The sequence below is a fragment of the Schistocerca nitens genome, chromosome 3 (assembly GCF_023898315.1).
Source record: "Schistocerca nitens isolate TAMUIC-IGC-003100 chromosome 3, iqSchNite1.1, whole genome shotgun sequence".
Lineage (NCBI taxonomy): Eukaryota > Metazoa > Arthropoda > Insecta > Orthoptera > Acrididae > Schistocerca > Schistocerca nitens.
Window position 1 is genome coordinate 779,362,786 of NC_064616.1, and position 14,225 is coordinate 779,377,010.

Consider the following 14,225-nt stretch of genomic DNA (forward strand, 5'->3'; position numbering starts at 1 on the left):
TCATGAAAATAGTACTTTGTAAATTGTGGAATTCCTGTACAACCATCAAAAAATCAATAATAAACCTTCGGCTTCCAGAAACAAAGAATCATTAAGAAACATTTTCTCAAAGTTAACTGAGCAGGTGAAGGAAGAAGACAAAGTAGATGGAGAAGGGAGGAGTTAACAGAGCAGTGGTGGTAGTAACAACAAGTAGCTCATACATCAAGAGTGTCACACACATACTAAAAAAACAGTTGCCTTTACCTGGAAAACCTGGTTGGTTGTTTTGGGGAAGGAGACCAGACAGCGAGGTCATTGGTCTCATCGGATTAGGGAAGGACGGGGAAGGAAGTCGGCCGTGCCCTTTGAAAGGAACCATCCCGGCATTTGCCTGTAGCGATTTAGGGAAATCACGGAAAACCTAAATCAGGATGGCCGGACGCGGGATTGAACCGTCGTACTCCCGAATGCGAGTCCAGTGTCTGGAAAACCTGAAATTCAGGTTTCTCCATGTTGGTGTTAGGTCAACAATTGTATTAAAAACTACGGATCACTGCAAAGACGGATCCTAGCAACCAGTGGTGGGTCCTGTGTAAGAGCACATGAACACCCTAACTTTCAACATCTTGCGGATTTGTTGGTTAGTTTTCTTTGAATACTGTTAAATGCAACATAGATGCTGCAGCTGAAAGAAACAGCACTTAAATCTACCGTGCTGCTCTAGACTCCATGAAACTTCGTATCGGGGTCAGGAGCATACTTTCAGTTGTGTATGTTTTAAGAAGCTTTTGTGCATACGCAGCTCACATGACCCAATTGCCTTACAGGCCAAATACATATGGATTTGATAATGTGCACAGCTAGCCTTGTCACTCAACTAGAAGTTTACATCAGTGTCACCAGGTGGTAGCACACTGAGGCAGACTTTTACCCTGTTTTGCTCACCATAAATCCTGCTAGATGATAGCACAGTCCTCAGATATGCTAATTCACTCACTATATAGTAAAATTAGATCAAACGACTGTATATGCTAAAGTTGTACTGACAGTAAACCTATTTTGTCAGTTTCTGAATGAGTTATAGTATAGTAACTTATGAATTTTGTCATACAGTAATCCATTTGAGGTGCTGAGAATCATAAGAACCTAACGCACATCACTGTTGATTGTGAGACTGTAGCATTTATTCATGCTTCTGAAATCTATTGATCTTATGATGAGCAGATTTATCTGTGCTGTAGGCCCACACTGTATATGTGAAATTTCACGAAAAGTTCTATCACTGGTTTCTCTGATATTCACTTAAATGTGGGATTGACAGCAGTGCCTCATTAGTATTTTAGTCAAGTGACCATGTTGGTAGACATTACTACTTAAGTTTAACCATTTCCACAATGATTGGTGGTTTACTGTGCAGGAATTGGCTTTCATGCACAGTGTATACATGAACTATGTTTAATCTATTTTAAATGCTAACAGAAAAATAAAGTTTTGAGAAAGGGTTGTGTGTTGTGCTTGGGTAGCTCAGACAGTAGACTACTTGCTCGCAAAAGACGAAGTTCCTGAGTTCGAGTCTCGGTCCAGCACACACCTTTAATCTGCCATGAAGTTTCATATCAGTGCACACTTCACTGCAGAGTGAAAATCTCATTCTGGGATCAGAAAGGTAAATTACCACAAAAAGTAAGTCACAAAGAAACTATGGCCTCTGAGACACAGATCCTTTGATTGAGAGAGTGACATCATGAAATAAGTGCGACTAAAAGTGAACATTTAACAAGAAAGTGTGCAGTTAGCAAAAGTTATCGTGTGGGTACAGTGTAAGAATATTTGATTTTCGGCCCAGAGGTAAATTCGTGAACTAATACATCTGTTACGAATATTGTACATCCATCTGAAAAAATGGAAAAGCACAAAAAACCCCAATTACACAAAAATGCGAAATGGAGAGTTGCGAAATGTTACACATCATCTCTTTATTGCCCAAAACTATACTTAATTATGTACAAAACAACAAAATTCCACAAAAACAATTCTTTCCTTGTCAGATAAACTATGCATCTTATTTTTTACTATTATTATTACTGTTGTTATTACAATTGGCAGTGGCTGTAGTTATATAAACTTGTTGATAACCGTAACTGTTACGCCGCAGAAGCTATTGATTTCACACTCTCAAATTTATCTGAATCTAGAAATTTTTGAACACCCAGAATGTATAGTCACAAGTTGCCACCGAGCATAACTCTGAGCTGATAATGGAAATGGCAGACAAAGAGCCTCTTTTAGTTATGGGAGAAAACAGGGAACTGTGTTTCAGATAGGTATTTTGGAAAACAAGGAAATATTAATATGTGAAGCATCGAACAGCCTCACAGCAGCAAATGCACATGCAAGTGAGAGATCTGCAAGAGGTTTGGTTACATTACCTACAGCCTACAACTGAATAATTCTCTCCCATTGTCCCATTCAAAATTAACAAAACTGCAACTTTTTATAACTTACAATAGAATTTCCATGTCTTGTTCCCACATACTGAGTAATGGATTTAGTGAGGCATGTAGTGCTCCTTTAGGTCAGGCCAATTCACAGCAGCTACTAAAATATACTTTTATGACAATAGCGACAGGGTGGGGTGGTTAATTAACCATCTGTTTCACTGCTGATATCACTTAATACACGTTCAGAAAAGGCTATAAACTATGAAGTACTATAAACACTGAGAAAAATATACACAGCAGATCATAAAGGAACATTGTTGTTTAGTGAAGTCATTGTAGATGGAGGTACAGCTCACGAGACACAAGGCAATCAGATTTTTAATTTTTTTAATGGTACCTGTAGTTCAAAACTCAAATATCATTCACACAAAGCATTTCAACATGGCTCCCAAAAATTGTTGAGAAAGCTGACTTCAAATTTTTAAGAATGTCTATAGTACCCTACAGCAAGGTTGTCTTTTAGATGGTCCCTGTAGCTCTGTGGCAGAATGCTCACCTATAATGTGGGTGGTACATCTTCAATTCATGATTGTTGTAAAATTTTACACAAAGTTGCATGTTCCATGAGCACTTCCATGAGGCGTAAAACACATGAGGATTAAGAACATTAATTTTTAATGTTTTTTTTTTATTTTAATAGCATCATTAACAATCTTTTATAAAATATCAATATCTAAGAATTTATACTTCCAATGAAAATTGGATTTTTTGGATGATATGTAATTATAAATAAGAAGACTTGCATTTTCTATAAAAATGACAATTAGATCCATCTTACAGACTTTTACTCCGCAGCGGAGTGTGCGCTGATATGAAACTTCCTTGCAGATTAAAATTGTGTGCTGGATCAAGACTCTAACACTTCTAAGGCCACAATTTCAAGTCTCAGTCCAGCACACAGTTTTAATCTGCCAGAAGTTGCTTAGATGTGTGTTACATTAGCATATATTTGATAAATTTTATGTTTAAATGTCATAGGTATTCAAACTAAATAGAAAAGGGTGGGGGGGGTGGGGGGTAGAAAGAGGGTAAAATGGAAAAAATAACAACTGAAAGGAGACTCAAACCAACCTCTTGTACTATCAATTTTTTTTCCAGGTTATGTATTTTATGTTTCACAGAAATGTTAGTAGAACTAGCACCTCTATTTAAAAATTTGCATTGGCCATGAATCGAATCCATTGCACCACAGAGCCATGCTGCCTGTTGAGAAAAACTGATCTAATTTTAGTGTATTAAAGATGGTCGGAAAACTTCAAAGTTGACTTTCTCAAGAATTTTTCAGAGTTGCAACATTTGTTCTGTTGAAATTGCTTCTATCTTCTCCTTTTACCTCTTGAAAATAATGATTTTTTTAAAAATTAAATTACAAGAAAAATGCAAAGTGAGAAAATATTATGATTATTATTCCCACAATGGTCCAATGGTCTCAAGTTGAAAATTTGAGGATAGTTATTTCTGTAAATAAGAAATATCATTCTACTATCTGATGAAATAGAACAAACACTTTTTCCAATTCTGTTCCAAACAATTATTTTCCATCCATGACTGAGGTTTTTAGCTTATGTTGAACCAAGATAACTTACATAAGATGACAAGCAAAAGAAACACATCAGTTTTTATACTTTCAACTCAGCATTGTTCGAAAACTAAAAGTGTATTGAAAATACGGTAGAGTCCCACTACTCTGAACTCCGCTATTCTGAAAATCCACCTATTCCAAACAGAGTTCAGAAAAATTCCATTTTTTTAAATTTAAAAACAGGAGAAATTAAAAAGATGTCCGTGAAAAATGTCCGTTTATTATTATACAAAGAAGTTAAATAGAGACATACATAGAGCCTAAGCACGATGAAAACATCTCAAACCATATTGAAATGAAGGTGGTTACTTACAATAAAGTACATACAGTACATGTCAGCTCCATTTATACAATCTGTAGAATCATTTTTAATCACTTATAAACACAAAAAATAATCAATTTACAAACACTTAAGAAGTAAGTATTTTTTCTGGCGAAGAGCACTGAATCAACTTGAACACGCAATGTTCCACCATTGCCACATAAACATAACATCATTTGGTATTGATGAAACATGCTGTTCAACATAGCATAAGGTGAGTAAAGAGCATTTGTCACATCCATGTGTGATATGAAATCAGTTTGAGCATTCACCTCCCCCTTGCTTTCCTCCTCTGAGCTGATGAACCTTTCAGCATTGCTACAATGCTCCTCATGGTCATTGTCGTCAACAGCAGTCTTCTTCTCAACACAGCTTTCTTCTTCATCTTCATAGCCAAGGATTTACTTGACTAGTGGAAGGTCACAGTCTTTCACTGACATAAAAGTTGTTTCAACAAATTCCAATGTAGGCCAGAGATTTTTCCATGATCTTTGTAATGCACATTTAGTAGAGTTATCCCTTGCTTCAGACAACCAGTAAATCACATCTTTTATTGTAATTTTCTTAAGCTTTTGTAGGATTGTGATTGCATTTTCATCTTCGTCAAGTAAGGTGCAAAGCAGCATTTTCCTGAAATTTTGTTTAATGACCTGCGACACACCTTTGTCCTTAGGCTGAAGAACTGAGGTTAATTTTGGTGGTAGAGAAACTGCTTCAATGTCTCCACAAGCAAGTTTCATTTCTTCTGGGTGGGACATAGTGTTGTCTATAAAAAGCGGAGCGTGATTAGGCAATCCATTTTCTTTGTTGAACACAGTCACCTTAGGGACAAATTGGGTGCTCAAACCATTTCTTGAGCAAGTCACACTCCATCCAAGCATTTTCTTGATTCTTATACACTACTGGCCATTAAATTGCTACACCAAGAAGAAAAGCAGATGATAAACGGGTATTCATTGGACAAATATATTATGAACTGACATGTGATTACATTTTCACGCAATTTGGGTGCATAGATCCTGTGAAATCAGTACCCAGAACAACCACCTCTGGCAGTAATAACGGCCTTGATACGCCTGGGCACTGAGTCAGACAGAGCTTGGAAGGCGTGTACAGGTACAGCTGCCCATGCAGCTTCAACACGATACCACAGTTCATCAAGAGTAGTGAATGGCATACTGTGACGAGCCAGTTGCTCGGCCACCATTGACCACACGTTTTCAGTTGGTGATAGATCTGGAGATTGTGCTGGCCAGGGCAGCAGTCGAACATTTTCTGTATCCAGAAAGGCCCGTACAGGACCTGCAACATGCGGTTGTCCATTATCCTGCTGAAATGTAGGGTTTCGTAGGGATCGAATGAAGGGTAGAGCCATGGGTCGTAACACATCTGAAATGTAACGTTCAAAGTGCCGTCAATGCGAACAAGAGGTGACCGAGACGTGTAACCAATGGCACCTCATGCCATCATCGCCAGTATGACGATGATGAATACACGCTTCCAATGTGCGTTCACCGCGATGTTGCCAAACACGGATGCGACCATCATGATGCTGTAAACAGAACCTGGATTCATCCGAAAAAATGACGTTTTACCATTCGTGCACCCAGGTTCGTCATTAAGTACACCATCGCAGGCGCTCCTGTCTGTGATGCAGCGTCAAGGGTAACCTCAGCCATGGTCTCCGAGCTGATAGTCCATGCTCCTGCAGACGTCGTCGAACTGTTCGTGCAGATGGTTGTTGCCTTACAAACGTCCCCATCTGTTGACTCAGGGATCGAGACGTGGCTGCACGATCCGTTACAGCCATGCGGATAAGATGCCTGTCATCTCGACTGCTAGTGGTAGGAGGCCGTTGGGATCCAGCATGGCGTTCCGTATTACCCTCCTGAACCCACCGATTCCATATTCTGCTAACAGTGATTGGATCTCGACCAACGCAAGCAGCAATGTCGCGAAACGATAAACCGCAATTGTGATAGGCTACAATCTGACCTTTATCAAAGTCAGAAACGTGATGGTACGCATATCTCCTCCTTACACATGGCATTGCAACAACGTTTCAACTGCTGTTTATGTATGAGAAATCTGTTGGAAACTTTCCTCAAGTCAGCACATTGTAGGTGTCGCCAGCGGCGCCAACCTTGTGTGAATGCTCGGAAAGGCTACTCATTTACATATCACAGCATCTTCTTCCTGTCGGTAAAATTTCGCGTCTGTAGCACATCATCTTCGTGGTGTAGCAATTTTAATGGCCAGTAGTGTAATACACAGGAAGTGGGTTGATGTTAATGTGTTTGAATGCTTGTGGTTTCACTGATTTGCCTATACCATCAGCGGAAGGTTGGTTGTTGTCGAGACATTGCTGCAAGCTAAGACAGTCAGACATTGTTTGTCTATTTTAAAGCCTGGAGCAGATTTCTCTTCTTGCAAAGCAAGACTTTTGTTAGGCAAGGCCTTAAAATTTAGTGTAGTTTCATCCACGTTGTAATCTTGCTGCAGTGAGCAGTTTGAGAAGAAACTATGTGTTTAAATTCTTTTAGGTAACTGACAGCTGCTTCATTGTCAGATGACACCTTATACTCAGCAATTGTGAGTTGTTTTTTCTTCAGAAGAGAGAGAGAGAGAGAGAGAGAGAGAGAGAGAGAGAGAGAGAGAGAGAGATAGGAGGGGGGAGAAGAAGAAGAAGAAGAAGAAGAAGAAGAAGAAGAAGAGAACAACAACAACCACAGCTAGCTGAAAGTGATGGGTCACCATCCATAAGCTTGTTCTGTTGAGGTGTATTTTCTTTCACCAAAGGATCAGAAATGGGGATTCCTTTCTGTCTTTCTTGAGCAAAAATAAGGCCTTGACAAGTTCTTCATATAAAGAAACAGTCATTTTTTGCAACTTTTCAAGAGTGAAGCCACTTTTCAGTTGAAACAGAAAAAATCTGCTCAATTTTAAAGCAATTTTTTGTTTAGTCACTAATCATTGCTTTTCTGACACCACAATTGAGTGATAATTTAGTAGCACTTTCTCTGCTGTCCAGTCTTTTTAACACTTCAAGTTCTCGTTTTGAAGTACACAAAGAAAGACTTTGTTTACTTGCCATGTTTAATATTTAACAGCTGACATCAATGACTACAAACTTAAATAAAAAAGGCACAGTGACTCGGTAAAGTAACTCTACACTCATGCAAAAAAAAGCTTAACAATAAATTTGCAGTAACGTGTTTGGAATGCGGGAGGGAGAGGGGTGGTAGAGTGTCTGTGCTATGAATCGTCGAAGCTCACTAGTAGATGTCCCCACTCGCAGACTAGTTTACTGACCCGTCTTTGACGAAAAGCAGGAACATTTTGTTGCTGCATATCCCCAATGTGTTAGTCAACAGATGACTCCTAGAACATCACTCTCTTCATGGTCTCCAGAAACCCAGCCCAGGAAATGCATCCATGTTGATTTTGTGGGTCCATTTCTGAATTTGTTCTGGCTGATTGTCATTGATGTATTTTCACATTTCCATACATGGTATGGTGCCCCTCGCTCACTACTGAGGTAAGGTCTTTCAGTTATTCTCATTTCTGAAAACAGACCCCAGTTCCTGTCTCATGCTTTCGTGATTTCTTTGTACAGTCAGGCATGCGCCACATTCATTCCCCTCCCTTTCACCCACAATCTAACGGGAGGTCAAGCACATGGATCGCACCTTTAGAGACACAGATGAAAAAATAACTGCAACACTTCCTGATGAATGGAGATTAAATTTTTTTCTGACAACTTACCAAATGATTCCTATTGGTTCCCATAGCCCAGCGTAGCTTCTCCATGGATACCAGCCAAGGACGCTCCTCCATCTCCTATGTCAATGATCTTGCCCGCGATGGAGTTCTGGTGTATCAAGCTTCAAGCCAGGGACAGCAGCCTGAGCATGTGGTTTTGTTCGGTGGCCCCACTGCATACCAGCAGTCATCATGGGCCAGAACGGCCGCCGCGTTTATACCCTATGGACTAGGGACAGGGAGGGGAGCTGTGTGTCCAGCACCTTTGCAATCAGCTCTGCATCCATGTGAGCAGCCACTCCCTCCCCTCATCCCAGCTGTGCCACCTCCTTTCCTCAGTGCCACCTACCAGCGACAGTTCCAGCCTCGTCTTCCACCTGAGTCACCGATTCTACATTAAGAGCTTATGCCTTGGCAGACTCTGGCAGCAGCCTCAGTGGCACTCCCGCCAGAGTGGTTGCCCCTCATGGGAACAGCCTCAGCCTGCGGTGGTGTCACTTCCAACTTCCACACGTCTGGCAGACATCATCATGGATCCTGACTTGGGCCGCCTGTTGCCAGTTCTGTGGTCCTGTGCCCCGGCGGAGTGGCATCAGGCCTCTCCTTGCACTGGCCCCTTTGGCCTGTGTCCCAAAGTTGCTCACTTCTCTTACCTACAGGGGCTCGATGGATGTGGGTGCCGTCTCCATCTCGTAGCTGTCCACAACTCACCCGAGAGTTCAGCAATGACCCCCCCTCCCCAAGAGGAGAGGGGTGTAGCAAACCACATAGATCCACACCCAAGATCTGGGTGCACAGTAGTAAGGCACGCCACAGAAGTTGGCAGATGCAGCTAGACATTCAATAACCATCAGAGGCCACCAGTTGTGGATGTGCGTGCCTCTAGTCTGTACACACTAATGGCTGGCCAACATCTTCCAGAGGGGGCCTGGCCAGCTCTAACTCAGTTACATGTTTACCTGTGCACATGTGTTATCAGACTGTTATTATGAGCCACTCCATTGCTAGTGTTCCTGTTATAACATGTTGTTTTCTAGACTTAATAAAGTTTGTTGTGTCAGTCACTGTGTGGTGTTCTCTTGTGGAATTAGAACACATATTATGCAAAAATTAGACACTAAAATGTAGTTATAAAAAGCTATGCACTCAATGAAGCTGAATTCATTGTGAAAGTCAAAGTAGGAGAGACAGAATAACTCGAGAAAAAATAAGAAGAATACTTTCAATCAAATTTTGGGATCAGAAACAGATAGAAATCACAATTATAAATTAAGGAAAAATAACGAACTTTCCAGACACAATTTGAAAGTTGGGCTTGTGGAAGGAATGGGCATACACAGGTTAACCAAACCAATTTTTCAGTTGGTCAACAACAAAAATAAATGGACAAATCACAGTCAAAGAACCTAGAAGGATGGTTAAATCAGAAGAAGACATATGAAACAGGGAAGACTATTTAAATAGTCTCACACATTCAACGTTTTCTCAAGAGGGAACAATGCAAATGTACACACACATTCAATGAGAAACAGCAAAGACAATACAGAGAAACAATGAAAAAAATAAAAGGAATACCAACCGAAAGAATAAATCCTGAATACTTCTTTATGGACTTCATAGCTGGCTGACTGTAAATATTGGCGGTAGCAAAATTTCATCAAAATTTGAAGAGAAATTCTCACCAAAAGAATTGCTTTTGTACATACAATGAGGTAACAAAAGTCATGGGATAGTAATATACACATGCACCCCCAGTATTATCGCTTACACGAGATATAAACGGGCATTGGTGGAGCTGTGCTCAGGTGATTCAGGTGAAAAGGTTTCTGAATTGATAATGGCCACATGGTGGGAATTAACAGACTTTGAACACGGAATGGTAGATGGAGTTAGACACATGGGACATTCCACTTCGGAAGTTGTTACGGATTTTAATATTGCAAAGATCCACAGCATCCAGAGCGTGCTGAGAATACCACATTTCAGGCATTACCTCTCATCACGAACAACGCAGTGACTGACAGCCTTCACTTAACGACCGAGAGCAGCAGCATTTGTTTAGAGTAGTCAGTGCTGACAGACAAGCAACACTTTGTGAAATAACCACAGAAATCAATGTCGGACATACGACTAATGTATTCATTACGACAGTGCTGCAAAATTTGCCATTAATGGGTTATGGCAGCAGACGACTGATTTGAGTGCCTTTGCTAAGAGGACAACATCGTCTGCAGCGTCTCTCTTGGGCTTGTGACCGTTTCGGTTGGACCCTAGACTACTAGCAAACTGTGGCCTGCTCAGATGAGTCCCAATTTGAGTTGGTAACAGCTGACGGTAGGGTTCACACATGGCGCAGACCCCATGAAGCCTTGGACCCAAGCTGTCAACAAGGCACTGCGCAAACTGGGTGGTGGTTTCATAATGGTGTGGACTGGGTCCTCTGGTCTATCTGAATCAATCAATGATTGGAAATGGTTATGTTAGACCATCTGGAGACCATTTGCAGCCATTCATGGACTTCACGTTCCCAAACAACAGTGGAACACTGTGCCATGTCACCAGGTCACAATTGTTCATGACTGGTTTGAAGAACATTCTGGACAGTTCGTGTGATGTTCTGGACACCCAGATCCCATTGAACATTTATGGGACATATTTGAAACATCAGTTTGTATACAAAAGCCTGCACCAACAATACTTTCGCAATTAAAGAGGGCTATAGAGGCAGCATGGCTTAATACACTGGTGTCCAAAATAGGAGCAACAAACCACAACTTCCCCGTCCTGTGTCTAATTCATGATATAAACATACAAACCGTCAACCAGATGTCTGTGTGACCATGTTCTGCACAGAAGATAGAATTCCGGTCAACTGACAACCACGCCAACAATGAAGTCAGGGCACCTATGAAACGAGGTAGTGTTTGAAGGGGAGCCCCAATATCCACACTCATTGAGTACACAGTCACAGATGGTGCTGTATGACACACAGAAGATGCCTGCCAGAGCCTCTGTGGTGGAGGTCCATAAAAAGAAAGCAGGACAGTAGCAAACTGGCGTGGCCAGATGGCTTTTTGGATCGTTCTGTTGTTTCTTGCATGTGGCGACAGTTTATAGACATCGAAACTGTCCCCCGAAGTACAGGACAGGGCGGGGCCGATCAAGTGTGACTTCAGAAGAGAGGACCGTTATTTGGCTATAAGGGCATGACAGTACTGCCTTAGTACTGCACAGCAACTGGCATGTGAGCTCGCTGCAGCCCTGGCCATAATGGCAAACAGTGTGCAGAAGGCTTAAGTAGAGTGGCCTTTACTGTCAGAGACCTGCTGTATGTGTACCTCTGACATGTCTTTGCACAAAGGAACGCCTAGAGTGGAGTCGTCAACATAGCACCTGGATGTTGAAACAGTGTGCCACTGTTGTTTTCAGACATGAGTACTGATTTAGTCTGGAGAGTGATTCTCGATGGATTCGCATCTGGAGGGAACATGAAACACGATTCCGGGACCCAAACATTGTGGAAAGAGACTGATATTGAGGAGGATCCCTAATGGCATCCGCAGGGATTATGTTTACAATTCGAACCACTCATTATGAAATTGCACGGATGAATTGGCAAGGTTTAACTGCTGGTATCATGATGAGGTCTTGGGACCTCATCTGCAGTTGTCGCAAGGTGGTGTGGGCCCAGACTTCATACTGATGGATGATAATGCTTGACCTCATAGACCACGTATGGTTGACATTTTCTTGAAAACAGAAGATATTGTATGCATGGCGTGGCCTGGTCACCCTCCCAATTTGAATCCCATACAGCATGCCTGGGATGCACTAGGGAGATGGGTTGCATCACGTCAGCATCCACCAACCACTTTCCACGACTGCGAGCAGCTCTGCAGGAAGAATGGGTGTTATTGCCTAACACAAGGCATGACATCATTTCAGCATGCTCGTCATTGTCAGGCCTGCATTGTTACCAGAGGTGGTCACACGCCATACACAACCTTGCAAATTTCTGTTTGTTGCTTTAATTTTGGACAACTGTGTATTTCTGCAGATGACTTCTAACAACTTGTTGAATCCATGCCATGTCAAGTTGCTGCACTACGCTGGGCAAAAGGAGGTCCAACACACTATTAGTAGGTATCTCATGGCTTTTGTCACCTCAGCATAAAACTTCAACAAAGAATGTTTCTTTCTTGCCACCTTGAGTTTAGAATTTAAAGGGAAATGGTGAAGCAATTGTTCTGCATTGCCTGTTGTCAAATGTTAATGGAATTATTTACACAGTGCTCAATCAGCATTTAATATAGAAAAATTATATTGTGTTGTATAACTTAAGTCACTTGCTACAATTTTGCACTTCATACTAGATTTGTGAGAGGTGAGACATACAAATACACAGTCATACAAATTGCAGTTCTTATGCAAAGTTCAGAAATGTTAAACAACTTAATTATTTCATAAATGTTACTTTATGATTAGCTATGATGATTTGAAAACATCAATCCTACTTTTACCTTGCTGAAAGCCTTCTTCATCTACAATTAATCAAATAAGTAATTAAATATGTGCAACTTACAAAGTGCAGCTTCGACCAATCGATTCACGAACCAACTGAGATGATACATTAAATAGCATTTAACAGGTGCTCTCATTGTATAAACATACATAACTTCTCCTCCACCTGTCCTGTTTAGTACATATCCCCAGTGACGATTGAATAATATGAGAACATCCATATTCTTAATGTCATCTTGGTCCTGAAAATTAAGCTACTGTTATTGTATGTACAGAAATATAAAATAATAAAATAATCACCACACTTAAACTCATGAAGAAAAATTAATCTTAAGTGTTTTACATTTTCTGAGAAAGTGTTCTTATATTATTTTGAAAGTTTATCAACAATAAACACTTCAATCACAAACTAAAATGTGGAATTAACAACATAAAAAGTAAGTATGATGTAACAACGCTCATATCAAAAGGAAAAGAGAAATCCCTATTATCGCCACTACAAATTTGTGCTACAAAGTGTGTGGATGAGTTTATTTAACAGTTTGTGTCACCAATTTTGATGTTATAAATGTGACTAATCTAGACCATGTATCATGAGGCTGAGCAACACATTGATTAAACTCCAAGTACATTATTAACTCAGTTATATCTACATTAATGAGACTGCATAGGTAAAGCTTCCCAGTTTTACTCGAGTATATGCCACTTTAATAATACTGCATTATTACAAATTCCTGACAAAAGTCACCAAACATTTATTGACTACATTCATCAGCATTACAAATGCAACATACTAATTTACACAGCCTAACATAAAAATATTATGCTCAAAAGGTAGCTGTGTAAGAAGAGAATGCCGATGCAATGCAAGTGGGTCACAAGGTGTTTGTTAATATCCAACACATAAGTAGATATACCGCCATGAAAGATGAGACCCAAAACAGTTGTTGATCTTTTGTGCCCCAGCACACTACAGAGTATGGCCTGCACCTGAAGTAAAGAGGCACATTTTCCAAGGAGGAGACATAGTGCTTCCAGCATTCTTTCTTACTGCATTTAACTAGACAGCTAGCATTGGTACAGAGCTGCTTGAAAGTGATAAGAGTGATCCGTGAAGAATGTTGCTCAAGATTATGTAGGGCCCTTTGATGATCCTGAATAACTGTTTTAGCATCTTTGGACAGCCACGGCACCAGCCAGCAGAGGAGTTTGTCCATAGAAAGGGGGACAGCAGCTCCAGCAGCCCAGATGATTATATTGGATAAGTCTCCCACAGCCTCATCGATGCAATCTGGCAGAGGTACACAACTGCCAGGTGGCTCTTCAAAAAGATCAGTGTGGTAATATGGCCATCAGGCAGGGACAATGAAGTGACAGAATCATCAGAAAGTGGTCACTGTCACAAAGATTACCATGTACTGACCATTGTAGCAAAGCATTAAGACTGGGGGAGGAGACTGTATAAGGCTGATAGCCAAAAACGTACCACAGGCAGCCCTGAAGTTGGCAGGAGTACAGTCATTGAGGGGAGACAGATAAAGATCAGAAAGAAGCG

The 14,225-nt window shown here is 40.8% G+C and overlaps 1 protein-coding gene across 6 annotated transcripts in view; it reads right to left on the reverse strand.

Annotated features, from left to right (window-relative positions):
• LOC126248788 (inner nuclear membrane protein Man1) overlaps positions 1–14,225 on the reverse strand; it is a 374,228-nt gene that overhangs the window by 134,017 nt on the left and 225,986 nt on the right. For all 6 annotated transcript variants that reach the window (XR_007545538.1, XR_007545537.1, XM_049950169.1 and 3 more), the window contains exon 6: positions 12,732–12,912. Coding sequence is in view for 4 of the 6 variants with exons in the window: in XM_049950169.1 (XP_049806126.1) it covers positions 12,732–12,912 (181 nt within the window). In the remaining 2 variants the exon portion in view is untranslated. The remainder of the gene's footprint in view (positions 1–12,731; positions 12,913–14,225) is intronic.